At 36.1% G+C, this 26,007-nt stretch overlaps 2 protein-coding genes across 8 annotated transcripts in view; one reads left to right on the forward strand and one right to left on the reverse strand.

Moving 5' to 3' along the window:
• Nucleotides 1–26,007, reverse strand: part of syn3 (synapsin III) — an 84,829-nt gene that overhangs the window by 47,491 nt on the left and 11,331 nt on the right. For all 7 annotated transcript variants that reach the window (XR_010895643.1, XR_010895644.1, XR_010895645.1 and 4 more), the window contains exons 3-6: nt 25,366–25,423; nt 21,992–22,083; nt 19,878–20,034; nt 19,500–19,589 (exon numbers count right to left, since the gene is read on the reverse strand). Coding sequence is in view for 4 of the 7 variants with exons in the window: in XM_067391322.1 (XP_067247423.1) it covers nt 19,500–19,589; nt 19,878–20,034; nt 21,992–22,083; nt 25,366–25,423 (397 nt within the window). In the remaining 3 variants the exon portion in view is untranslated. The remainder of the gene's footprint in view (nt 1–19,499; nt 19,590–19,877; nt 20,035–21,991; nt 22,084–25,365; nt 25,424–26,007) is intronic.
• On the forward strand, nt 5,350–19,339 carry LOC137024134 (metalloproteinase inhibitor 3). The gene is made up of 5 exons (XM_067391323.1): nt 5,350–5,550; nt 14,028–14,110; nt 14,382–14,493; nt 15,948–16,069; nt 16,813–19,339. The coding sequence occupies exons 1-5, from the start codon at nt 5,427–5,429 to the stop codon at nt 17,008–17,010; spliced, it is 639 nt and encodes a 212-aa protein (XP_067247424.1). The 5' UTR covers nt 5,350–5,426; the 3' UTR covers nt 17,011–19,339.

Consider the following 26,007-nt stretch of genomic DNA (forward strand, 5'->3'; position numbering starts at 1 on the left):
GAGGAGAAGCAGACGCTTTGAGAGCCTCTGATGTCCACTTATGGTCAAACACAGGTTCAGGATCTGATTGTCCCGGTCAGGATCAGTGGTCAGGGTCAGCAGGTTCTGGTCTTCAGACCATGTTTAGACCGGCCCTGCTGCCATCTGCTTTCACTCAGGTCTCTGGTCAGGCGTTTAGACACATCAGAGACGAGCGGCAGGTTTGGGAACAGCTGGATGACGCTGTGGATCTATATTTAGCAGCGGAGAGCTCCGTTTGGTTCGCTTGCCTTCACTACTGAGGTTTCGCACAGCTGCTCGGATCTCCATAAAGTCAGAATGTTGTGAAACCTCAGTCAGAAGAAGTGACTGTAAAGTTAGATTATAAGATACGACATCTGATCGTAGTGATGTGGATACGGTGATGTGGATTCAGGCTACAGTCACGTCAGGTTTATTTATACAGTCGATCTCTTAGAGCAGCAATAGTTACAATATGAAACATGAAAACAGTTCGAATCACAGCTTCAGCTTTACTGTAAAGCGTCTGTCAGTGCGTTCGTGTTTCCACTCGCGTCTGACCTCGACTGGAAGAAATGAACCAGAGAAGATTTACACCTCAGAGAAGGCGGAGCCTCAGAGCCACACCCACCTGTTGCATCATCACCACGGACCAATGGGAGTTCAAAGGTGTTTAACCAGCCAGAGCGAGAGTTCGAACTTCCGAATAATGAAACACTTTCACCTCCAATCGATTCATCATGAGAAACTCAAGTCCCGTTTTCTTCTTATTAAATATCCTTTTTCCCTCACAACGGTTTGAACGGTAGAAACAACGGTTTGTAGATGTTTTGATTATTTATGTATGTATTTAAATATGTATGTATGACGTTATCTGTTAAACCCACGTGAGATGTGTTGCTGTCACTCGGCCAGGACGCTCTTGTAAAAGAGATTCTTAATCTCAATGTGCTTCTTTTCCTGGTAAAATAAAGGTTATAATAATAATAATAATAACAGCAGCTGTGCTTCAGTAACAGACTCTGATTGCTTGAGTCAGGAATCACTTCACAGTTCAGCATGTAAAGATCTCAGCATGTTGATGTTAATCTGACATGATTTCCAGCGGATGTTGTGCCGATACACACTAAATGCTTTGGACTCTTATTGTGACGTTGCCAATAATTATAAATATATGTGTGTGTATTTATAGCTGGAGTCCCTGCAGAGGCTCCGCCTCCAACTTCCTCCACCCACCAGCGCTGACCTCTGACCTCTGACCCTGACCGGGCTTGACTCACACACAGTTTAATGTGAAATCACCTCGTTTACAGGAAACCCAGAGCCAGCGCAACACAATACTGAGAACTTCAGTGGTTTTCAATCTTTAGATCCTCCTCGTGCGACGGACCCCATCCTAACATTTAAACAGCAGATATATACAGTATATATATATATTCATGTACAGTATAAAGACCCAATCCATACTGTGAAAAATGAATATTATAAATGTGTAAAATATTTAGTTTCTATTACATCACATCATTGCGTTTACTTACTGTAGTACTGTACTGCTAGATGTAAGTTAGATGTATTTTATTTATTTATTTCATTTATTTATTTGCTTTTGTCAAATTATTTTAATCAAATGTATTATTTTATTATTTATTTATTTAAATCAAATTTCATATATTTATTTTAATCAAATTAATTTATTTTTACACTGTTTTTTTAGTTTTTATTTACTTTAATAAAGTTTTATTATTTATTTATTCTGTTAATAAAATGTATTAATTTATTATTTACTTGTATTAAATTGTATTCATTTATTTTAAATGGTTTTATTTATTTACTTTTATGTAACTACATTTTTATTTTATTTTAATCAAAGGTATTTATTATTAATTTTTATTTATTTAAATAACATTTTGTTTTATTTTAATCAATCTACTTTATTAAATTATTATTTGTTCACTTAAATATTTTTTTATTTATTTTAATTCATTTTAATTTTAATCAAATGTATTTATTTAATTGATTTAGTTTGTTTATTATTTACTTATCTCTATTAATTTATAATAGAATTTTACATTTTTACATTTTTACACTGCTTTTCTTATTTTTATTTATTTAAATCAAGTTTCATTTGTTTATTTTTTTAATTTCTTTTAATAAAATGTATCACTTTATTATTTTTTTTAAATATTATTTATTTATCAAATGGATTCATTTATTTATCTTTATTTATTTAAATAAAAAATGTTATTTCAATTAAATCAATTTATTTTATTCTATTGTATTAATTTCTTATTTATTTTTTAAAAATATTTATTTTAATTAATCTTTTATGTTAATCAAATGTATTTATTTATTTAGTTAGTTTAATCTTATTTTTATTTATTAATTTTTTCATTTTTTACACTGCTTTTCTCTAAACTTTTCCACAGACGCTCTATCGCTCCCCTGCGGTCCCCGGAGCCCGTCTGATATAAATGTTCCTCCACAAGCGTCTGATGTGTCGGATAAACCAGCGAGAGCAGCTGACTTTGCTGAAGGGTTTGGTTTGAGACCCGCCGGACTCTATAACAGCAGAGGCATTTCCTCTGACTCACGGCCTCCGTTTAGGAGAACAAATATAGAAACATGTACTCCCATCATCTAAAACTCAACATTCACATGCATGTTCTGAACCGAAGACGTAAAGTTCACATTTATTCATGTTGCGGCACATTTCTCAATATAAGAGCCACGGAGTCACTGACCGGAGCCTCTTCCGGTTTATTCCCTGGTCAGTTCACGTCACTCACAGAGACTTCTATATTCAGACCATCTCGTCCATACAATGTACTTACGCAACAGTGAGATCGGCCTGCGATATCTCCACCCGCGCCCAAACACACCATTACGGCTAATTCATGAGTTCAGAGGATTATGGGATTGTGTTTACTGGCTGCATTAGTGTAAAACACAGCAGCGGTACGAGCAGATCTGTAGTTTTCCATCACAGAAACTCTGAGTGACTGAATCAACACATGAAGAATGTTCAGAAACCAGAGCGAATCTGGCATAATCGCATTTAAATATTTGCAAAATGATGAAATGCACTGAGTGTCTGCTCTTAAACAAGTCATCATGCAGTACATATTTAATATAAACCACAAGGAAAACATGAGCGAAGTGAAGGAGAATGTGCATCACCGCTCTCTATGATCACAAGCACAAAAACTGGAAACAGAATGAATCTACAATAAAACGGTAGCATTTTACAATAAGGTTGGCTAATAACAACAATAGAGATGCACCGATATATCGGCCAATAATCGGTATCAGCCGATAAAAGCAAATTTTCACACTATTGGCTGATAGTTTAAAAACAGCTGATAGTCAGGGCCGATATCTCCTGTCAATCAAAAGAAGGCAGGAAAATGCACTACAACTGTGATTTATGTAAAGAAACCAGTTTGATGTTCAATATTAATAGTAATTATATGAATTAATAACATTCAGAAAGTTGAGAAATATTCATTTAATCTTCAGAATTTAGTTAATGCATGTTAATATTAGAGAATAAAGTTTTTATTTGCATTTCTTTCAAAATATAATAATTAAAATATAATGATTAATTATTAATTATAATGAAACTATCATTCATTTAAAAGAAGGTATAAAAGGCAGAACTCCCAAACTATCGGTATCGGCTATCGTATCGGTGGAGAAATTTAGTATCGGTGCATCTCTAAAAAATACATATTAATAGTTAATATATATGAAGGATACACAATATATCGGCCACCATATCGGTATCGGCTGATATATGTCCATTTTTAAAGTTATCGGTATCGGCAGCTATCGCTCTGAATAATCGGCTATCGGTATCGGTGGAGAAATGTAGTATCGGTGCATCTCTAAACAACAAGCAGTATTAATTAATGTTAGTTAATAAAAAACAACTGTGCATTGTTATAGTTCATGTTACAATATAACAATAACTAAGATTAATAAAGCATTTTTCATTGTTAGTTCATGTTAACGTACAGGTACAACGGGGGAAAAGGCCCTTTGATTTTATTTTCCTCTAAACCACTAGATGGCACAAACACTTGCCGCAGCACTTTCCTAAATATCCGCTTTTCAAAATGCACGTGCAAATTTGTCTGATCCTTGATGCGATCGTGGACAGAAACGCAAAGTTGTTTCTGAGGTAGTTTGATCTAATATTTGAGGTTTTTTTTAAATGTTGATTTAAGTAGCAAATGAGAATCCATTAAATTAATGTTTGTATTTTCAGACAAATTTTTCATATTTCGACGTATTTTCAGTCTTCTTACTGATTTTCAGTTTCGTTCAAGGTAATTCAAGCAACTGTTTTTCAATAACGGGTGAATATGTAAAAGTATGGTATTTGAGGTAAAAAGCACAATAATTAACATGATAATGAACAGCTGACTGGTTAGATTCACATAGCAAATATCATATATCAAACTGGGTATCCATCTTTAGAGATAATACCTATATTTATAATGAAACTCATATTTTAAAATATATTAATCATATTATAATAAAATATCATTTATTGTTACTACTGTAAATCTATATTAAATAGGCTACTATGGGATCTCCTTCAATGCTTTCAGAATCTTTACTTTTTAAAATCTGTATTTTTAAAATCTATTTTTATATTTTATATTTTAATGACAGTATATTTACTGAACTTCTTTTATTCATCAAAATAAACAGAAAATAGTATTAACCTAGTCATTATTAAAAACATTTTAAAAATTATTTTATCTAAAGTATTTGTGTGCCTTTTACCCCATCACCACCTCATACATTTATAAGATTTTTAAACAAAATTATGATTTTTTTTTAACACAAAATATGTTGTTCAATACAAACATATATTTTTCCTGCAATCATATTGAGAGTAGAGTGTGTCTTTAGCACCGTTGTACCGTACTGTTGACTAACGTAAACAAATGGAAAAGTGTTTCCAATACAATTAATTGATGTTTGGTTACTACAGATACTTGCATTTGACTTTATTATTCATATTTTCCATGCTTTCTAGAATAATAAAGATGCATTGTGAGTCACTGAGGTTTTTTTGGGAAGGTTTCACCCTAAAGCCACAGAATCACAACATGTCTGTTCCTTTCCACAAAGACTCGATTTTCCGCCTCAATCTGCAGCCTCATAGTGGAAATAAGTGTCTCAAAACAGAGGCAAAAAAAAAAAAAAATCTTTATGAAGTCACTTCCATTACGTCATGCGCCTGTTATGTTAAACGGCGCGCGCTGTGATTGGTCGAGGGCTGCAGCGCTCGCGCGTGACGTCCCCGCTGGCGCACTATATGTACTTCGAGCCTGAAGAGCTTGACAGCAGTGTGCACGCGAGGCGCGTTCTAGTCTAACAGCACAGGAGCTTTAACAGCCGCATTACACTTCAGAATGAAGCCTTGTTTGGTGCTCGTGTTCCTGCTGCTCTCTCTGCTCTGTCTGATGTACCAGGCGTCGGACGCGTGTTCATGCGTGATGTCTCATCCACAGGACGCGTACTGCAACTCCGACATCGGTAAGAAACCATGAGTGTGTGTGTGTGTGTGCGTGGGGGGGGGGGGGGGGGGGGGTTAAAGTACGAGAGCAGAGCGAGTTATTCATAATACAGTACACTATGCATATTATGTAACAGACCATATTTACTCCACATCAGCGCGCGCAGATGTTCTTCACCCGAGCGCGTCTGTTTTCCTGAAGCATTTGATAGCGTTGCGTTATAGCGGCGCGTTATCATATAGAAACGATTATCGTTAAAGCTCAAGTGCGTCATTGCGCGTTTAAGCGCAAACACGACAAGCGTAAAGTTTTCGCGGTATCCATGGCAACAAACGCCTGGCAGCGCGAGCGCGAGAACGCTGGACGGAGATGTTGTTTTTTCCACACTTTTCCTCATATTTGATAAATCACCGCAGATGCTTCAGCAGGACAGTGATTCCTAAAATATACAGTTATGAGCATGTTTGGGGTTTTCTAAAGCAGTGATGTTAAACACCAAACTCAGTATCAACAGGCGGCAGCTGCAGCACTGCATTCCAGTCTTTACAATGTTTTTCTGTGGGAGGAAACGTGAAACTTTGTTTGTTGAGTTCATGTTCTGCATCATATACTGAGTTTGGTCTTCTTACATCACTGCATCGGTCCATCTCAAGTGTTTCTGAATTTCAGAACATCTGGGATGTTTTAAAGGTCTTGAAGGGTTTCACTCCTCGTTTTTCAGAAGGGTTAAATGAAGATGATGGAGAAGAAGAGTTCAGGACCAGCGCAGTCATACATCTGAATCACTGCAGCACATCTGCTCTGGAAAATGATAGAATCCAGCAGAAAACATCAACCTGAGCTCAGAGCTCCTCAAACTGCGTCTGTCAGTCCATTCGCTGATTTTAAAAGACTTTTATTAAAAAATTCACACCAAGAACAGAAACTATAGCGATAACTATAATGATAACTATATTCACATCTGCACCAACGCAATATCATTCTTTTTATTATAAACGCAGCAGTTTTGTCGTCTGTCTCTTTAAATGCTCAAGCTCTTTAAAGCAGGATGGATTCTGATTGGCTGTCAGTGTTTTTATCGTTCATCAGCTGGAAAAAAAAAAATCGCTCTGAAAGTGATTCTAACGATATTGTTCTTCTGTGTCATTATCGTTATAGTTGTGGTGTGGACTTCGCTCTTCTTATAGAGTTAAAGCTCGTTTACACCAAGAACGATAACTATAACGATGTCTGTAACGATAACTATAACGATAACTATAACAATAATGATAACTATAATGATATATCTATAACAATATTCTCTTAGAATATCTATTAGTTCTCTTAGAATGAGTTAAGGCTTGTTCACACTAAGAACAATATCTATAACGCCATCTATAACGATAACTATAATAATAACTATATTAGCGTCCACACCAGCGGACAATATTGTTCTGTTTATGAAAAAAGCACGCTGCAGTTTTGTCGTCTGTCTCTTTAAATGCTCGAGCTCTCTAAAGCAGGATGGATTCTGATTGGCTGTCCGTGTTTTTATCATTCATCAGCTGGAAAAAAAAAATCGCTCTGAAAGTGATTCTAACGATATTGTTCCTCTGTGTCGTAATCGTTATAGTTGTGGTGTGGACTTCACTATTCTCATAGAGTTAAGGCTTGTTTACACCAATAACGATAACTATAACAATGTCTGTAACGATAACTATAACGATAACTATAACAATATCTATAATGTTAACTATAACGATAACTATGATGATATCTATAACGATAACTATAAAGATATCTATAGCAATATCTAAAATGATATCTATACCGATAACTATAACGATGTCTGTAATGATAACTATAACAGTAATTATAACGATAACTATAACGATATCTACAACAATAACTATAACGATGTCTGTAATGATATATATAACAATAACTATAACAATGTATATAATGATATATATAACAATAACGGTAATTATAACTATAACGATATCTATAATGTTAACTATAAAGATAACTATAACAATATCAATAAAGATAATTATAATTACATCTATAACAATATCTATAACCATAACTATAACGATGTCTATAATGATAACTATGACGGTAATTATAACAATAACTATAACGATATCTATAAAGTTAACTATAACGATAACTATAAAGATATCTATAATGATAACTAATAACGTTAACTATATTAGCATCCACACCAGCGGATGATATCGTTCTGTTCATTATAAGCGCTGCAGTTTTATCGTCTGTCGCTTTAAATGCTCTTTAAAGCAGGATGGATTCTGATTGGCTGTCAGTGTTTTTAGTCGCTCTGAAAATGATTCCAACCATACTGATTTTGCTCAGATTTGGGGTTCTGAAAACATTATAATGGGCTTTACTTTCTTAAAACACTTTCTGGTCAAAGAATGTAACGACTCCTTCATCCTTCCCCGCTGACATCATCAATCCCCTTTCAAATATTTTATCTCACTATTTCAGCGTTTCATGTTGACTTTAGCGTGTCACGCTAGATTTAACGCCTCTCACTTTGGGTTTCCTCGTCTGCGCTCTGATGGGGAATCGTGGGTCGGACACCCACAAAATCCCGTTTCGAGATCCCGCTCATGAGCCGAGTGTGGAAATGGGAGCCGGACTGTCTGGTTAAGAGGCCACGTATGACTTGCATACTGATGATGTGTTTGTGGATAAACTAGATATTGAGATGTCCCATAAAATGTGACTTTGGCTTTGTGCTGGTATTCATGCAGTATGAAAGGCAAAGACTGCAGCTATTGTGAGCGTGTCTGAATCGGTGGCCGGACGCCAGGCGTGCAGATTTCCTCCAGTACTACAGAATGCAGAAGGCTTTGCTTTCTGCTGCCATGTATAACATATTTCCAGGGGCATCAGATGGAGCGATGGCTTCTGGGTAACAAAGAGCCGTAGAGAGCGGAGCATTTTAAACCTATATGAGGCGAGATACTCCGCTCATATGCTTCTACATTATGCACAATTAATAATGCACCCAAATCAGCGAATGAAACGCAGAAATTAAAGTTTTCATTTAGCTGAAAATAAGTTGAGACTTATTTAAACAAAACTGCACATTAGGAAGTTTTTATACTTTTTAATGATATAATTACATTTCAAAAACTGAAACCGAAAATAATGTTTATTTAATTATCAATCAATTCTTCAAATTCAAACTGAACATGCACATAAGGCAGTTTTTTCCACTTCAAAATTTCACATTTAATCCAAAGTGTTACTTGCCGTAATTGTTTGTGAAATTTACTGGCAATTTCTGAGTGAAAATTGTTTCTACACCAATTTTTTGTAAATAATGAAGACAGTAAAAATTAAGTAAAAATGTAATGAATATTTAATATAGTGTATATGTTTATTAGAAACAGTTATTTTTTCAACCTAAGAAACAAATTTTAGACAAAACTTTTTTCGAAATATTACGGTATATGAATATGTAATTTAGTGTATGTTTATTAGAATCGCAGTTATTTTTTCAGCCTAAGAAACTAATAAACTTTTTTCTGAAATATTTTCAGTTGACGAACATTCGGTGCATCACTATGGAAAATTATTGTTGCTTTGTGACTATAACAATAACTATAACGATATCTAAAACTGAAACCAAAAATAATGTTTATTTCGTTATCAATTAATTCATCAAATTTATTTAATAATCAACAAACTAAGTTGTATCCAAACATTAAATTGCACATAAGGCAGTTTTTCTACTTCAAAATTTCACATTTTTAATAAGAGTGAAAATTGTTTCTACACCAAATTTTTGTATGTTAAATAATGAATAACTCAGTAAAAATTAAGTAAAAATGTAATGAATATTTAATATAGTGTATATGTTTATTAGAAACAGTTATTTTTTCAACCTAAGAAACTAATTTTAGACAAAATTTTTTTCGAAATATTACGGTATATTTTCATTTGCTGAATATTTGGTGCATCACTATGCACAATTATTAATGCTTTGTGACCATAACAATAACTATAACAATGTCTATAACAATATCTATCACGATAACTATAACAATATCTATAACAATATCTATAACGATAACTATAACGATATCTATAACGATAACTATAACGATATCTATAACTATAACGATAACTATAACAATATCTATAACGATAACTATAACGATATCTATAACTATAACGATAACTATAACAATATAATATAATAATATAATATAATAACTATAATTATATCTATAACAATATCTAGCTTATAACAATAATTATATTAGCGTCCACACCAGTAGACGATATCGTTCTGTTTATTAAAACCGCACTGCAGTTGTGTCGTTTTGTTTCGAAAACTGAAACCAAAAATAATGTTTGTTTAGTGAAAATTGTTTCTACACTAATGTTTTGTACATTAAATAATGATGACATCAGTAAAAATTAAGTAAAAATATAATGAATATGTAATGTAATGTATATGTTTATTAGAATCAGTTATTTTTTCAACCTAACTAAGAAACTAATTTCAGACAAAACTTTTTTCGAAATATTTTGGTATATTTTCGGTGCATCACTATGCACAATTGTTAATGCTTTGTGACTATAACAATAACTATAACAATGTCTATAACAATATCTATAACGATAACTATAACGATAACTATAACGATATCTATAACAATATCTATAATGATAACTATAACGATATCTGTAACTATAACGATAACTATAACAATATCTATAACAATATCTATAATGATAACTATAACGATATCTGTAACTATAACGATAACTATAACAATAACTATAATTATATCTATAACAATATCTATAACGATAACTATAATGATATCTATAACTATAACGATAACTATAATTATATCTATAACAATATCTAGCTTATAACACCAGTGGACAATATCGTTCTGTTTATTAAAACCACGCTGCAGTTGTGTCATTACGCTTTGAAAACCGAAACCAAAAATAATGTTTATTTAGTGAAAATTGTTTCTACACTAATTTTCTGTACGTTAAATAATGATGACATCAGTAAAAATTAAGCAAAAATAAAATGAATATGTAATATAATAATATGTTTATTAGAATCATAGTTATTTTTTCTAAGAAACTAATTTCAGATAAAACTTTTTTTTTTAATATATTTTCAGTTGCCGAACATTCGGTGCATCACTATGCACAATTATTGCTGCTTTGTAATTAAGGATCAGTCCTTCAGAAGGCAGTTTAGAGCCGTTCCTGTCGGTCTCGTTTCTTTCTTTTGACTTCAAAGCGCCGGGCGGATGGATGATGGTGACTCATGTGTTTAAGTACCTCGCGCTCTGTAATCAACTCACGGGAGATGAATCACAAATGTGCAAATGTGCTCCTTAAATCATGAAATCACAGAACAGAGGAGGCAGAGACGGAGCAACTCGCACAAACTGTGAAAAACCATCAGCGGCTTCAGCGCCAGACCCACATTCCACATCTACACACATTAAACATGCCTTTCCCGCTCCATTATAGCAATTTTCTGCCAATATGGCCTCTGCACAGCTCCAGAATGAGTTTAGCAGTGCCGATCTCGCATGTAGCCTCAGTTGGCAGGGCTTTTGAAGGCAATTGAAACGCTCTATTCACTCTGGAGCGCCGCGCTAAAGGCCTTTCAAGCTCCAGATTAGTGTTTTGCCCTACACTTTGGCCCCTGGAGTTTAATATCCCGCCAACGGAGGTCTGGTTCCCATCTGACGTGGCGATGGGGTGAGATGCTCTGGACGCAGTTAAACATCACAGAAACTGATGCATAAATGGAAAATAATTTATGAATTTGGCCGATGCTTTTATCCAAAGCCACTTATATCACATTCACATTTGATCAGTTCTTGGGAATCGACCCATGACCTTGGCATTGCTAGTGGCGGGATCTACTGTTTGATATATAGTGTACATGAACTACAGCAAAAAAATGTTCATTGATGACTTTTTTTTTCCACGACTAAGACTATTTTTGGGATGTTGCATAAAAAGCGCTGGATGAAAATGCGCATAAAAACATACGTGCTCAACTGAGATAACATAAACTACGACAGAAACACATTTACTGAATAAATCTAAACTCACATGACTTTGCTTCAGCAGAGGCTGTGATTGGATAACTGCACTAACCAGTGGACCAATCACATCGCAGCATCTCAAATGTTGGTTTGGTGGTTCTGAAATGCCAGAATGATTTGGTTTAATTCCTCCAGAAGCGTCTCACGCGATTGTGTTCCCAAACACCAGCATCCGAACGCAAGATCACATGACAGCGTTCATTGTGTTTCGTCTGACGCTCTGAGACAGACTCATTTATGATAGTGAAAGTGCAATAATTCTGATAAAAAGTTAATCAATGATTTTGAGCAAAAGTTTAACCATTTTGCAGCATGACTAAAGTAGTTTTTATTGACTTTTAATCAAGTAGAAAACAGGATATGTTGACTAAATATGGTCCAATATTGAGTTTCCCAGCGACTCCTGATCTGGTTCGGCTCGTCGGCGTGAATCACTCTCTGCAGAGGAGGATTTCTGCGCGTTAACCCATTTACCTCTCTGAGCGAACGGCCACCTACTTTCCCGAATGTAAGTCAGAGTGGTGCGCGGCTCATGAATATGCATGACTCACAGCGGGCGCGCGGCTCTGGGCTTTCATGTATGATTCAGAGGGCTTATGGAGGGGCTGACGCTCTTAAATATAGCCGCGAGGATCGACGCCCGCGGGCCAGACGGAGGGGTGGACAGGTGGACATCATAGCGAGTTTGGAATTGGGTTACATAAACATTCGCAGGCGCTCAGGGAGGCCGAGGAGTCACGGGAGAGTTCCAGAAAACTGGCACAGCGGCTCACAGCCAATCAGAGCGCGGCTCTGGAGTTCAATGGCATGACCTCTGAACCCTGAGCGTTGACGAAAGGGTCAAACCTATTAGAGAACATGAAGTTTCTGATTAAATGCTTCTGTTCCTCTGGGACGTCAATCAAACACTTGAATATGGACGTCACAGTTTTGCCCTTAAAATCTCACATTAGTTAACTAAAACTGAGCAATACGTTCATTTGTTGCAGTATTTAACGTTAGTTAATGAAGAAGATCATATTCGCTCAGGTGCATTAAATAATATCTATAGAACTTTGAACGAACGTTCTATTAACGTTACTGGAGGAACGTTTGTTGCCAGAACGTTCCCTGTGAGCTGATAATGGCGGCAGGAATGAACTTTTCCTTTGTTTTTTTTTCACCGGTCTGAGGAATGTGAGCCTCAAAGAATTCCGGGAAGGAAATTCCAAGAGATAACAAGCATTCCAGCGTCGGTCCCTCTTGGAGCAGGTGACCCGCAGACGGGCGCAGGAACCGCCATTGACCGCTGTAAATGAGGCGTCCCGCGTGTGACATGAGTGAGGGTCTGCGGGACGCGTGTCAGGTTACCGGCGGGAGACTTGTGTGCGTTTGCAGGGGATTATGGGAGAGAGGCCGCCCGTATTGACATGGCCTCATTCTGCGGTCTCTGAGGAAGCAGTCTAGTTCAGCGCCACACACTTCACACACTCTCTAAACAGGAAATCTGTCACACATTTAAAGTGGGGATATCTGAGGAAATAACCTGCTGTTTTCTATCTATATATATATATGAATGTGTGTGTGTGTGTGTGTGTGTGTGTGTGTGATATTTAATATCTTATATAAAATATATTATATATACGTTTATTATATCAATATTTATATATTTAAGTCCAGAAAAAATGTTCAAAAATATTTTAAAAAATATATAAAATTAAAAAATATATTTTTAAACAATCATATATATGTATATATAGATAGATATTTGATAAATAATATAAAATAAATTATATGTACTTTTATTATATAATATTTATGTATTTATATTCAGAAAAATACAGTTAAAATATATGAAAAAATATTTAAAAAATCTTTTAAAAACAATCATACATATGTATGTAAATGTGTGTATATATATATATATGTTTAAATTCAGAAAAATACAATTAAAATATATAATACAAAATTAATATAAATTATATTAAAAAATGTATATATTAAAAAGAGGGAATATTTAAAAAAAAAAACATTTTATTTTATTATTTTATTTTATTTTATTTTATGAAATGAAATGAAATGAATTGAATGTCTTTTGTGGTTATCAGTCAATGCCAGTACAGCCACAGTGGATCATGTTGATCATGTGATACTCCATCTTGTCGCTCGTCTTCCTCAGACAGGCTGAAATACTGCATCATAATGTGATCGAAGTGTTTTTAAGCATAAAGCAACATAAATCTGACCATCTTAGATGTTTTTTCCCCACTTGTCTCAATGCATTCTGGGATTGTTTTATCTGTGTACATGTAATAGAGCACCAGACTTCTAAAACGGCCACATGCTCCCATGATGCTTCAGTGTTGTCTGTGGTTGGGTCTGATCGTGACTCTGTGTGTGTTTGCAGTGATCAGGGCAAAAGTGGTGGGCAAGAAACTCCTGGACGACCGTCCGTTCGGAACCATGCGCTACACCGTCAAACAGATGAAGGTGAGCTGATGAAACACATGATCACAGCAGCAGTGAAGGTCGAATCTCTGCCCTAGACTAAACACAGGCCCGTGCCAAACCACAAAGACAAAACATGGCAGATGTTTGTCATGTGAACTACAGCGTGTTTATTCTCAGACTTCCTGTATGTCACACGGGGCCGAATCAAAACAAAGGTTTATTTAGACGTGAAATAAAGCGAACACTAGCTAACAGACAGATTGCTGCACACGGCGTTTGTTGATGTGTTCGTCTCGTTTGTCTGCTCTAGATGTACAAGGGCTTCGACAAGATCCAGCATGTGCAGTACATCTACACACACAACTCCGAGAGCATGTGCGGCGTCAAGTTCGACATCAACAAATACCAGTACCTGATCACAGGTGAGACGCCATCATCATCATCATCAGATGACTGACAGCAGTGCATCATGGGAGAAACCGAACAGCTCATCTTCATTATGATTACTTTCATATTTAAGAGCCGTACAGAAGATTCACGGCCATTAATATTTGACTAATTGGGTTTTTTAATGACAGCTAATTAAATAGATAGATATAAAATTGATTAATTTAAAATATACACAGTATTTGCTTAAATATAAAAGATACAACTAAAAGAAGTGTATGTTATATAAATATAATATTGTATATCACTATATATAATTTGTATATACATTTATAATAAAAATTAAATATATATATATATAAATATATTATATACATTTATAAATATATAAATTAAATATACACACTCACATATGTATAAGTTTAGATATTTAAAATAACAATATAATATTTTTGTATATAAATTTATAATAAAATTAACGTATTATTTTAATATATAATATTATAAAGTTTAAATATTTAAATGAAACATTTAATATATTATGTATGTAACTATATAATAAAATATATATTATTAAATATTTTATATACATAAAAAAATAGATCAAGTATTATTTTAATATATATTATTACAAGTTTATAAATATATAAATTATACACACATATTTAATAAATTATGTATATAACTATATAATAAAATATTATATATTATATAATTGAATATTTTATATAAATTTATGATAAAAATTAGATCAAGTATTATTTTAATATATAATATTATAAAGTTTAAATATTTAAATGAAACATTTAATATATTATGTATGTAACTATATAATAATATATATTATTAAATATTTTATATAAATAAAAAAATAGATCAAGTATTATTTTAATATATATTATTACAAGTTTATAAATATATAAATTAAACACACATATTTAATAAATTATGTATATAACTATATAATAAAATATTTATATAATTAAATATTTTATATAAATTTATGATAAAAATTAGATCAAGTATTATTTTAATATATATTATTACAAGTTTATAAATATATAAATTAAACATATACATATATATACATTTAATATTTTATAAATATATTTATATATAGAAAATACAGTTAAAATATGTGAAACCTTTAATATTTAAAAAAGATAATATTAAAAAGGGAATTTTTTAAATAATCACACATTGCAATTTAATTTTTTTTATTTTAACAATATATTATATTGAATGACATTAAATTCTTCTGCCCTGAATGCCGTGTGTGTTTATGATCAGCTGAGGCTCTTGATAGCGTCTCTCTCTAGCGTTACTGAGATCGAACAGAGCATGTGACGCACAGCTGTTCTGCTGCAGGTGATAATAAGACACAAACAGGCTAATATAACCGGCTAACTGGTTCATCTAACCCGAGAGAGAGGATATTTATGAAGGAACACTAGGACTGAGATTCACCTCTGTGTGTGTGTGTGTGCAGGTCGTGTTCATGACGGGAAGGTTTACACCGGCCTGTGTAACTTCAACGAGCGCTGGGAACGCCTGTCTCTGGCTCAGAAGAAGGGCATCAACCACCGCTATCAGCTGGGCTGCAACTGCAGGGTGAGTGTCACGCTGTTCCCATCCATCACATAAAGATCCAGATGTTTGGCACCAGGATTAAACCACTGGTTCAGAAGCCAGACTTGAAGGGTTTGGACTCAGATCTGAGACACAGAACCACTGGAGCGCAGGTTATCGCTGGATCTGAGCGGCGCTTTATATCGCTACACACATGCAGATGTTCGCTGAGCAATCAAAATCTAAAGTCTTCCTTAAATAACACTGACACTTGAAGAACATTCATGCATATTTTTGGCCACAAATACCAAGTGCATCTCCATAAAGACTTTACGACGACAGACGCTCTGGCGGATAAAAGAGGATTCGGTTCTGAATGACCCGCATTCATTAAACACCTGGAAACATAAAGCTCCGCAGACGCCTTTCAATCCGTCTGGTTTCATTCACACACGTTTCAAAAGCAAACACAAGCGCTGAAATGAAGGCAGGAGCTGCTGGGTTTTTAAAATGAACAGACCTGCTCAAATAAAATGAATACCGCATGGCTGGGAAGGGTGGCGTCTAACATCCTAATCCATAAAATAACCGTAAAACAAGATGATTTAAAGACATTTAAAGTTGTATAAAGTTTCAACTCAACCAGGCCCCGCCCCTTTATTCTGCATATGAATGATTTAAATAAGGAATATTGTGAAGAAAACTCAAGATGGAGGTGGTTCAGAAAGACAGATGAAGCCTCTTTGAGTTCACTGTGAAGCAAACACACTTTCCTCTGTTTGCAGATTAAGCCGTGTCACTACCTGCCCTGCTTCGTGACCTCCAAACACGAGTGCCTGTGGACGGACATGCTGTCCCACTTCGGCTACCCCGGGTATCAGTCCCGCAACTACGCCTGCATCCAGCAGAAGGAGGGCTACTGCAGCTGGTACCGAGGGATGACCACCCGCGACAAAGTGACCATCAACACCACCGACCCCTGAACCCGCCCTAACAACAATAACTAACTGCCCCACCTGATCTTCCTCTGTGTAATTAGACAGAACCGCATCGGATCAGGTGTGTTCAGCAACGGGTCACGTGAGGCCTGGAGCAGTTACCCAGCTAACACAAACATGTTCTGAGAACGTTTCGCTAACGTTCCCTATTCGGAATGTTCTCTGAACGTCCATGTGAACGTTGAGGGAACATTCCGTCGTTTTATTCTTCAAACATTATGGGAACGTTACGTTTGAATGTTCTCTGAACGTTCTGTAGAAACATTTAAAAAACATACAACTCAAACGTTTCAGGAAAAAAGATGTTTTTGTGCTTACATTATTAAAGTCCAGATCAATTTGAACGCACACACTGGAGGAACGTTTGTTCATAACGTTCTGAGAACGTTCCCTGTTAGCTGGGTAACCCCAAACGAAACGAACTGATCCTCATTAACACGACCCACTGAGATATGAAGTAATTTATGAATGCAATAATACTGCTCTTTTATAGTGATGTATTGCTTTTAAACATGATTTAAATGATATAAATTGTATATGTACGCAGATAAACGTCATGTGCCAGATTTATACTGTTCGGTATCTATTTATGATGCTCACTCTGGACTGTGCTGAAACGTTGGGTTTTGGTCATTTAGATGTGGTCGTTCCAGCACCAGCGCAGAGCGACGCCTGAGCGATCCGTGCGTTTGATTCTTTCCTTCTTGCTGTTTATGATATAAGCTATGAAATTGTGACTAGTATTTTTTTATTACTTTAAAACAAAGATTATAATCAGTAGATAAATATTCTTCATATCAATGTGTTTTCTACATCTAGACCGCGCTGATGAGAGAAATCTAATGCTTCATCAATCCATTCTGAGAGAACCGAATATGAATCAAACAATAATCATGCATAAATGTTGAAGTAATTCAGATCAGAACAGCTAGAATAATCGTTTTTATCACTAAACTCAAGTTATTTCATCAGATATTCTGCTCCATTCCTCCGTTGGAGGCTGAGATCAGACGGAAAAGCATCGGAACACTAGTTAAGTTCTGGTTTAAGCATCTGAACACTAGTTAACTTCTGGTTTAAGCGTCTGAACACTAGTTAACTACTGTTTAGGCATCTGAACACTAGTTAAGTTCTGGTTTAAGCATCTGAACACTAGTTAACTACTGTTTAGGCATCTGAACACTAGTTAACTTCTGGTTTAAGCGTCTGAACACTAGTTAAGTTCTGGTTTAAGCATCTGAACACTAGTTAACTACTGTTTAGGCGTCTAAACACTAGTTAACTTCTGGTTTAAGCATCTGAACACTAGTTAAGTTCTGGTTTAAGCATCTGAACACTAGTTAACTTCTGGTTTAAGCATCTGAACACTAGTTAAGTTCTGGTTTAAGCATCTGAACACTAGTTAACTACTGTTTAGGCATCTGAACACTAGTTAACTTCTGGTTTAAGCGTCTGAACACTAGTTAACTACTGTTTAGGCATCTGAACACTAGTTAACTTCTGGTTTAAGCGTCTGAACACTAGTTAAGTTCTGGTTTAAGCATCTGAACACTAGTTAACTACTGTTTAGGCGTCTAAACACTAGTTAACTTCTGGTTTAAGCATCTGAACACTAGTTAAGTTCTGGTTTAAGCATCTGAACACTAGTTAACTTCTGGTTTAAGCATCTGAACACTAGTTAAGTTCTGGTTTAAGCATCTGAACACTAGTTAACTACTGTTTAGGCATCTGAACACTAGTTAACTTCTGGTTTAAGCGTCTGAACACTAGTTAAGTTCTGGTTTAAGCATCTGAACACTAGTTAACTTCTGGTTTAAGCGTCTGAACACTAGTTAACTACTGGTTTAAGTGTCTGAACACTAGTTAAGTTCTGATTTAGGTGTCTGAACACTAGTTAACTTCTGGTTTAGGCGTCTGAACACTAGTTAACTACTGGTTTAGGTGTCTGAACACTAGTTCAGTTCTGGTTTAAGTGTCTGAACACTAGTTAACTACTGGTTTAGGCGTCTGAACACTAGTTAAGTTCTGGTTTAAGTGTCTGAACACTAGTTAACTACTGGTTTAGGCGTCTGAACACTAGTTCAGTTCTGGTTTAAGTGTCTGAACACTAGTTAACTACTGGTTTAGGCGTCTGAACACTAGTTAAGTTCTGGTTCAGAGTAAAAACATTCTGTCTCAGCCTCCAACTCAAGTTTTTATAACAGTATTTTGTCTGCGTAACACAAACATTCTGCTCAGATCAGACCTGTTTTACTCTCATTGAAGAGGCTGAAAGCTTGTGTGTGTATATGTGTGTGTGTGTGTGTGTGTGTGTGTAAAAGAGAGAGATGACCATTTTTCAAATAGCAGCTTTTCAAGAATGTTTTGATTTTTAATTTCTCTGTTTTATATTTTTATAATAAAGATTGTGAAAATGGCTCTGTGACTATCTCGTCATTATTATTCTCGGAGGACTAGTTAAAGCAGTGACTCACCATCTGTGTGTGGTTAGGGAAGAAGGTTTGCTCATTGAGCGGGAACTTCTCTGGACCCAGAGTGTGGTAGAGCTTGATCATGTGAGAGAACTGCAGAATGAAGACACAAAAACACAAGTTCCTGAGCCATTCGTTATCATCTTCCATCAAAACTCACTCCAGCTCTAAAATAACTTTGGTTACATTAACTTGAAGCCTATAAAGTATTTAAGATTTTACAGTAAGTTTCCATTAGTTAACGCTCGGGAAGCATATTGATAATGTATGGTCTGTATAATCAATAATTATACAGAAATGTTTTGATTAATATTTAATGTAATATAAATATAAATTGAGAACGTTTAACACATTGGAGTATCAAAGAAGCGCTGTACGCACCACCCAGGGTTTGCTGCAGAAGTTATAGATGGAGAAGAGCGAGTTCACGCTGGGAACGGCGCCGTAGTGCAGGCCGATCACGAGGTTCCTGAAGTCCTCGCCCGGGGTCATGCTGTAGGCGTGCTGGCGGACCAGCACAAAATCTGGCTTGAACGATCTGGAGAGAGAAAAACAAAAACGGACGCACAGAATCATTAAAAACCAGTAGAAATGAGGATCGCTGGAGCACGTCTGCTCATAGAGGTCATTATTACTTGTGCTGATCAAACTAATCTGGCGTTCCAGGTCAGAAGGTTTCTTTTTGGTAGGCCTCACTGATCTGAGCCTCAGTTTTAGAGTGAACAAATGATCAGAACGTTTTGGGAAGTTGTTCTTCCAAAGTCAGTGAGTTTTAGTCCAATGCATTAACATTAACTAACATTTTCAGGGAAAAAGAAAGAATGAAAGAGCAGAACATCTCCAGAAACAGGAAGAGCAGATGATCATTAGAGACTGAACAGAAGCTCTTGGAGGAACGCAGAAGAATGTGCAGCACATGATCCGCAGCAGCTGCACCATCATATCTGTCACTGCGCTAACATGTGCTGAGAAACACACCGATAAACGCACAAAAACTCATTATGCACATTCACTATCGTCATCCTGGACGGATGTGACATCAACACGTTTACTCCAGTCGCTGAAATAGTGTTTAAGGTTTATTTTGTTGTTTTTGCCTTTATTATGATAGGACAGTGATTAGACAGGAAGCGAAGTGGGAGAGAGAGAGGGGGGCGGGATCGAGATAGAACCACAAGCCGGGTCGCCCGTATTGCGTTGGCGCTACATGTTGGTGCGCTGCCCATGAGGTCGTCTCGACTGATATTTTCACCTGTTCTAATATAAACAAGATGAAAACAAGTGAATAATCTGCCAGTGCAGAAAGACAAAACACTGATATTAAACACACAATCTATGAAAACAAGTCTTGCTATCGTATCGTCCTTACTCCAAGGATTTTTAGATACTTTCCCAGGAAAACAAGACAAAAATACGCATTAAGAACAGGACTTTTTTGCAGTCAAACCGGATTTCATCAGAACCGGATCATGATGTGTGCAAAACAGCTTTAGTTTGTTCATTATCAGGTTTTGTTTGAATGAAAATGATCAAAAGTGACAGTAAAGACATTTATAATGATGTTCTTTTGAACTTTCTATTCATCAAACAATCCTGAAAAATAAATTATATCACAGTTTCCACAAAAATATGATTGTTTTCAACATTGATAATAATCATAAATGTTTCTTGAGCATCAAATCATCATATCAGAATGATTTCTGAAGGATCATGTGACACTGAAGACTGGAGTAATGATGCTGAAAATCACAGGAATAAATTACACTTTACTATATATTCACATAGACGACATTGTAATATTATTTCACAGTATTTTTGATCAAATAGCCCCAATCTTTGCCTGCGAGGCTGAATTTCAGCACTGCTGCACACACTATTAATAGAGGCCTTTATTAAACGAGTATAAGATGTCTGGATAAGTGAGGCAGGTATAAATAATCACATGTGTCTGGCAGATGACGGACATCTGAAGCCGAGAGAGGCACGAGTGTGAGGAAGTACAGATGAGGTTTATTAATACAGCGTCTCAAATCACATGACCTGAGCGCCAGCGGTTTCACAGACTTTAATCGAACACAACCGATATTAAGAAGAACCGTTTGCTCGGTGGAGAGATGTTAAAGCGCTTCATGTTTAGTTCATTAGTGGATGATGTTGCTGGTTAATGTGATTCAAACACACGGACGCTTCAGACAAGACAAACGATTGTGTTTCCACTGAAAGCTCATTTCTGTCTGGCTGAAACGGTGGAAAACAAGCTGGAAAAACAGTCTGGAATGACAATCTGCTTCCAGACAGGAATGAGACGGAGGCTGATCTGAAGCTCGGAAGGAATCGATTCATTCAGCACAGACTGATTCACTTTGTAATAAACGAACTCAAACTATGAAGACAAAACCTTGAATAATCTCCTAAAGTCACACTAGCTGAAGCTGAAAGAGTCACTTGATGACATTAACCAATCACGCGCTCTGAGGGATGATGTCGTCACACACCTGACCACTTTGGTTCCTCCTCGGATGGCCTGCATGTCCACCGTACAGCCGGAGTTCACGTACGACGCCAGATTGAGCTCGGAGAACTCGGCCTGAAACACACACCGCAGCCGATTAGAGTTCATACACTTACACTCATACTGGAGTTAGTCATGTGACTAACTCGTGTTACCCAGCAGCCCTTGGTCAGACACAGATCAGATCACACTGAGCCGAAGGAATGGACAAAAATAGAAAACATAATGAGTGTTTTCAAACAGGTTTCCGTTGGCCACGCCCCCAACTCACGCCATTGGTCGGTTGTTGAATTTCAGCGTTTTAATCAGGTTTTTGAAGGCACTGAATCACAGACATGAATTACAGATTTCTACAGTCCATAAACACAAAATCAACAGTATTTTGATGCCGTAAACCAGCGTCACACAATAACTTCCGTTTTATTTCCGCCCGGGAAATTTTCCCGCCATTTAGAGTTTTTCTAAAACCTATTTTAGCTAACTAATTTGAGGTTTCTCTCCTGATCAGAACCAAATTAGAGCAGAAATATTCTCTGGAATTTGAATATTAATAATTATCAAAAAAGTTGAAACTTCGATTCACGGTCGCTCGAAAAACGTACGATGTGGGCGGAGCCACTTTCACTAAAATGGCTGTAACTCGTGAACGGAATGAGACATTTTCTCCAAACTCGGAACACATGTCTACAGGATCAATCTTTGGTCACAGTGAAAAATTGCAGCGATTGGCCACTAGGTGGCGCTATAACTTGAGAACAGCTATAACTACGCAACCATTATTAGTCCGATTGACTTGAAAATTGGCATGCAGTGTCTTGGTCCAAGGGGGCATGATGGTCTATGAGGATATTGACGTATCTCGAAAAACATGGCCGCCATCGGCCAATGTAATTTGAGCACCGGTTAACGGAGGCCGATCGGAACGAAACTCGGTGGGCATGTTGAAAATTTTGAAAGAAATCGGCCACTAGTGTGCGCTAACGAGTTTTACGCCTCTGCTATCATGTGATGTTTCGCACAATATGCATATCATTTGATAGATCTCCTCATGCTGAACAATTTTGCCTCAAGAACTAATGCTGTCAATCAAATCGTTCATTAAATATTCATGATTTTGTAAAAAACTACTTTTGCTAACTAGTCCTAGGTTTTTCGCCCGATCAGAATAAAAACCAGTGCAGGACAATTCTATGGACTCTCTAGATCAATAATCGGGTAATGAACTTTACCCTTTGGGTCGCTATAAAAGGGTTAGGGTTAGGATAATGGGAGTAGCTAAATATACCCAAAAGCCTATAAATCCTAAACAAAAACTCAAAACTTCATGAAATCAGGTGAGCACATGTGGCATAAGATTCTAAACAAGCATGCCAACTTTTATGGAGGTCGCACCATAGGTGGTGCTATAACTGTTAGAAAGCTTAAAAAAACCATGTATTTCCTTTGTAAATTACGTGTTTTTACCATATTTACATCTATGATCTAAGTGGTTACATCCTTATTAATAAAACAATGGTATTTTTATGTTTATATTTTTTACACCATATAAAACACCAAAATAATAGACATCAAACGGCCATTTATGCCAAACACTCAACATGAAGTACAGAAGCTCAAAAGTTTGGGACTGGTAAGATTATGCGTTTATTTGTCGTCTCAGTGAGAGAACAGCTCGTCGACTCCACATAAACATCTGTGCTTTAAAGAACACACACACACACACACACACACAGATGAATGTCAAACAGCAGTTAGAGGACACACACATAAGTCACTCCTATTGGCCGGCTGGCATGGAGGCACTCGATTGGCCGGGAGCACGGGAGGTGTGCCAGACTCGCGCTGCCATGGTTACGGTCCGGGTAACGCATTCAGGCTTCTCTTGCTGGGAAAGGAAAACAGGAGAAAGTCCAAGAGACAAACTCCACGACTGAGAGAGACGCTCAGCTCGTCATGCAGATGTTTGAGCGCTCGTTAACCGTAACGAGGAGTTTATTAGTGTGATCCGATGCGTGAAATGTTTGAACAGCAACACAAATGAAGTCTTTTCATGCTATATAAAAATTTGAGTTTTTAAAGAAATGAATACTTCTATTCAGTATAAGGACGTAAAGACATTTATAATAATATTGTTTCAAATAAATGCTGTTCTTATTCATCAAATAATTTCCACAAAAACTGTTTTCAACATTGATAATAATCATAAATGTTTCTTGAGCATCAAATCATCATATCAGAATGATTTCTGAAGGATCATGTGACACTGAAAATGATGTAATGATGCTGAAAATTCAGCTTTGATCACTGGATATAAATTATATTTTACTATATATTCACATAGAAAACAGCTGATTTAAACTGTAAAAATATTTCACTATTTTTACTGTATTTTTGATCATCAAATAAATGCAGCACACACACACACACACTCACACACACACTCACACACACACTCACACACACACTCACACACACACTCACACACACACTCACACACACACACACACACAGTCCTTGGTGCTTTCCAAGTCTGCGCTGGCGTCATGATCCCATCTGGAATCCTGGCAGGTATTTTTGGAGCCGAAGCTAATGGGTGTCATTAGGGTGAAGAATGCAAGGTGCCTTTCACCCGATCACATGACCAGAGCTCATAAACACTCACACACACACACACACAGGACAAAATAAGCTCATCATCATCATCATATCTGTACGAACACAGTCTCAGTGGTGAAATGAGACGTAATAAACTCAAAAGAACAGCCGAGTTATTTTAGTTTTCTATATTGTACTTCGGATAATGTTTTTATGGAGTTATGAAGATGTTTTTATGGTTCTAGTTCTAGTTCTGTGAAGAAAATGAATAATGCCTGAACTGAACGGACACACATCTGGAGCGTCGGATCGGTTCCAGATGTCTGATAAAGCTCAGCTGAGGACGGCGGTCTGCGCAGCAGATGTTTGAGAACATCAGGACGGTCAGAACAAACAGCAGGACCTCCCAAGACTGCAAACGTGTCGTTCGCTCGACTCCCTCTGAAGGGCTGGAGCGTGACGCGAGCACAAAGAGCCTGTTGTGGGTCTGAAGGGTCTGTGGAGTGTTATTAAGATAAACCTCGGCCTGGAGAACACAGATGAACTCACAGATCTGCACTGAGATGAGTGAGAGTGTTTGTTTAAAAATGAGTTTTCTGGTTCTGTAACCATCATCAGCTGGTTCTGGAGCGTGGGCCGCAGTGTCTGAACGGCAGCGCTTACTCAGTCGAAACACAACGGCTCACAGATCTACAGATGCTATCGCCGCACGTCTGGGGAAACGAACGAACATCTGGAGCCGCTTTCATTCATTCAGCTCACCTGCTCCACGCGGATCTCGTACTCTCCGTTCAGCTTCCTTCCTCTGAAGTACTTCGCCCTGAAAAACAACAAAACGGGAATGATGTTACTGGAGCAGAATCTGTGCGTCATCTTCACTGAATGATCCAGAGCTGATCTCAGATCTGTTCCTCTGAATTCAGCGTCACATTCGTTTCATCTCCACATCCATCAGCTGACAGGACGAGCACACGCTTCATTTACACTCGACTAACTGCAGTGACTTTGACCCTGAAGGACAGAAAACACTGGAGCATTAATTAATTAATATTATTTTTGATTATATGTCATTATTAATTATGTCATTATTTTAATATTATTATTATTATTTATTATATTCTATTTCTAAATAATTATTATTTATTTAATTTTTATTTTATATTTATTATTATATACAATTATTTTATTTGTTTATTTTATTATTATTATATTTATTAATTGTAATTTATTGATGTTATTACAAGCTATAATTTATTATTAATTATATTAATAATAAAATAAATATTATTATTTAAAAGTATTAATATTCATTAAATTCTCTCTATATAAATTATATTTATTTAATTATAATTTTATATTTATTATTATATAAATAACAAATATAATTAATATAATTAATCAATA

Source organism: Chanodichthys erythropterus, chromosome 8 (genome assembly GCF_024489055.1).
Source record: "Chanodichthys erythropterus isolate Z2021 chromosome 8, ASM2448905v1, whole genome shotgun sequence".
NCBI classification, from domain to species: Eukaryota; Metazoa; Chordata; class Actinopteri; order Cypriniformes; family Xenocyprididae; genus Chanodichthys; species Chanodichthys erythropterus.

Coding starts and splice junctions, on each gene's coding strand:
- LOC137024134 (XM_067391323.1), top strand. CDS start 5,427: ATGAAGCCTTGTTTGGTGCTCGTGTTCCTGCTGCTCTCTCTGCTCTGT. Junction 5,551..14,027: donor GTACTGCAACTCCGACATCG/GTAAGAAACCAT, acceptor GTGTGTTTGCAG/TGATCAGGGCAAAAGTGGTG. Junction 14,111..14,381: donor ACACCGTCAAACAGATGAAG/GTGAGCTGATGA, acceptor TGTCTGCTCTAG/ATGTACAAGGGCTTCGACAA.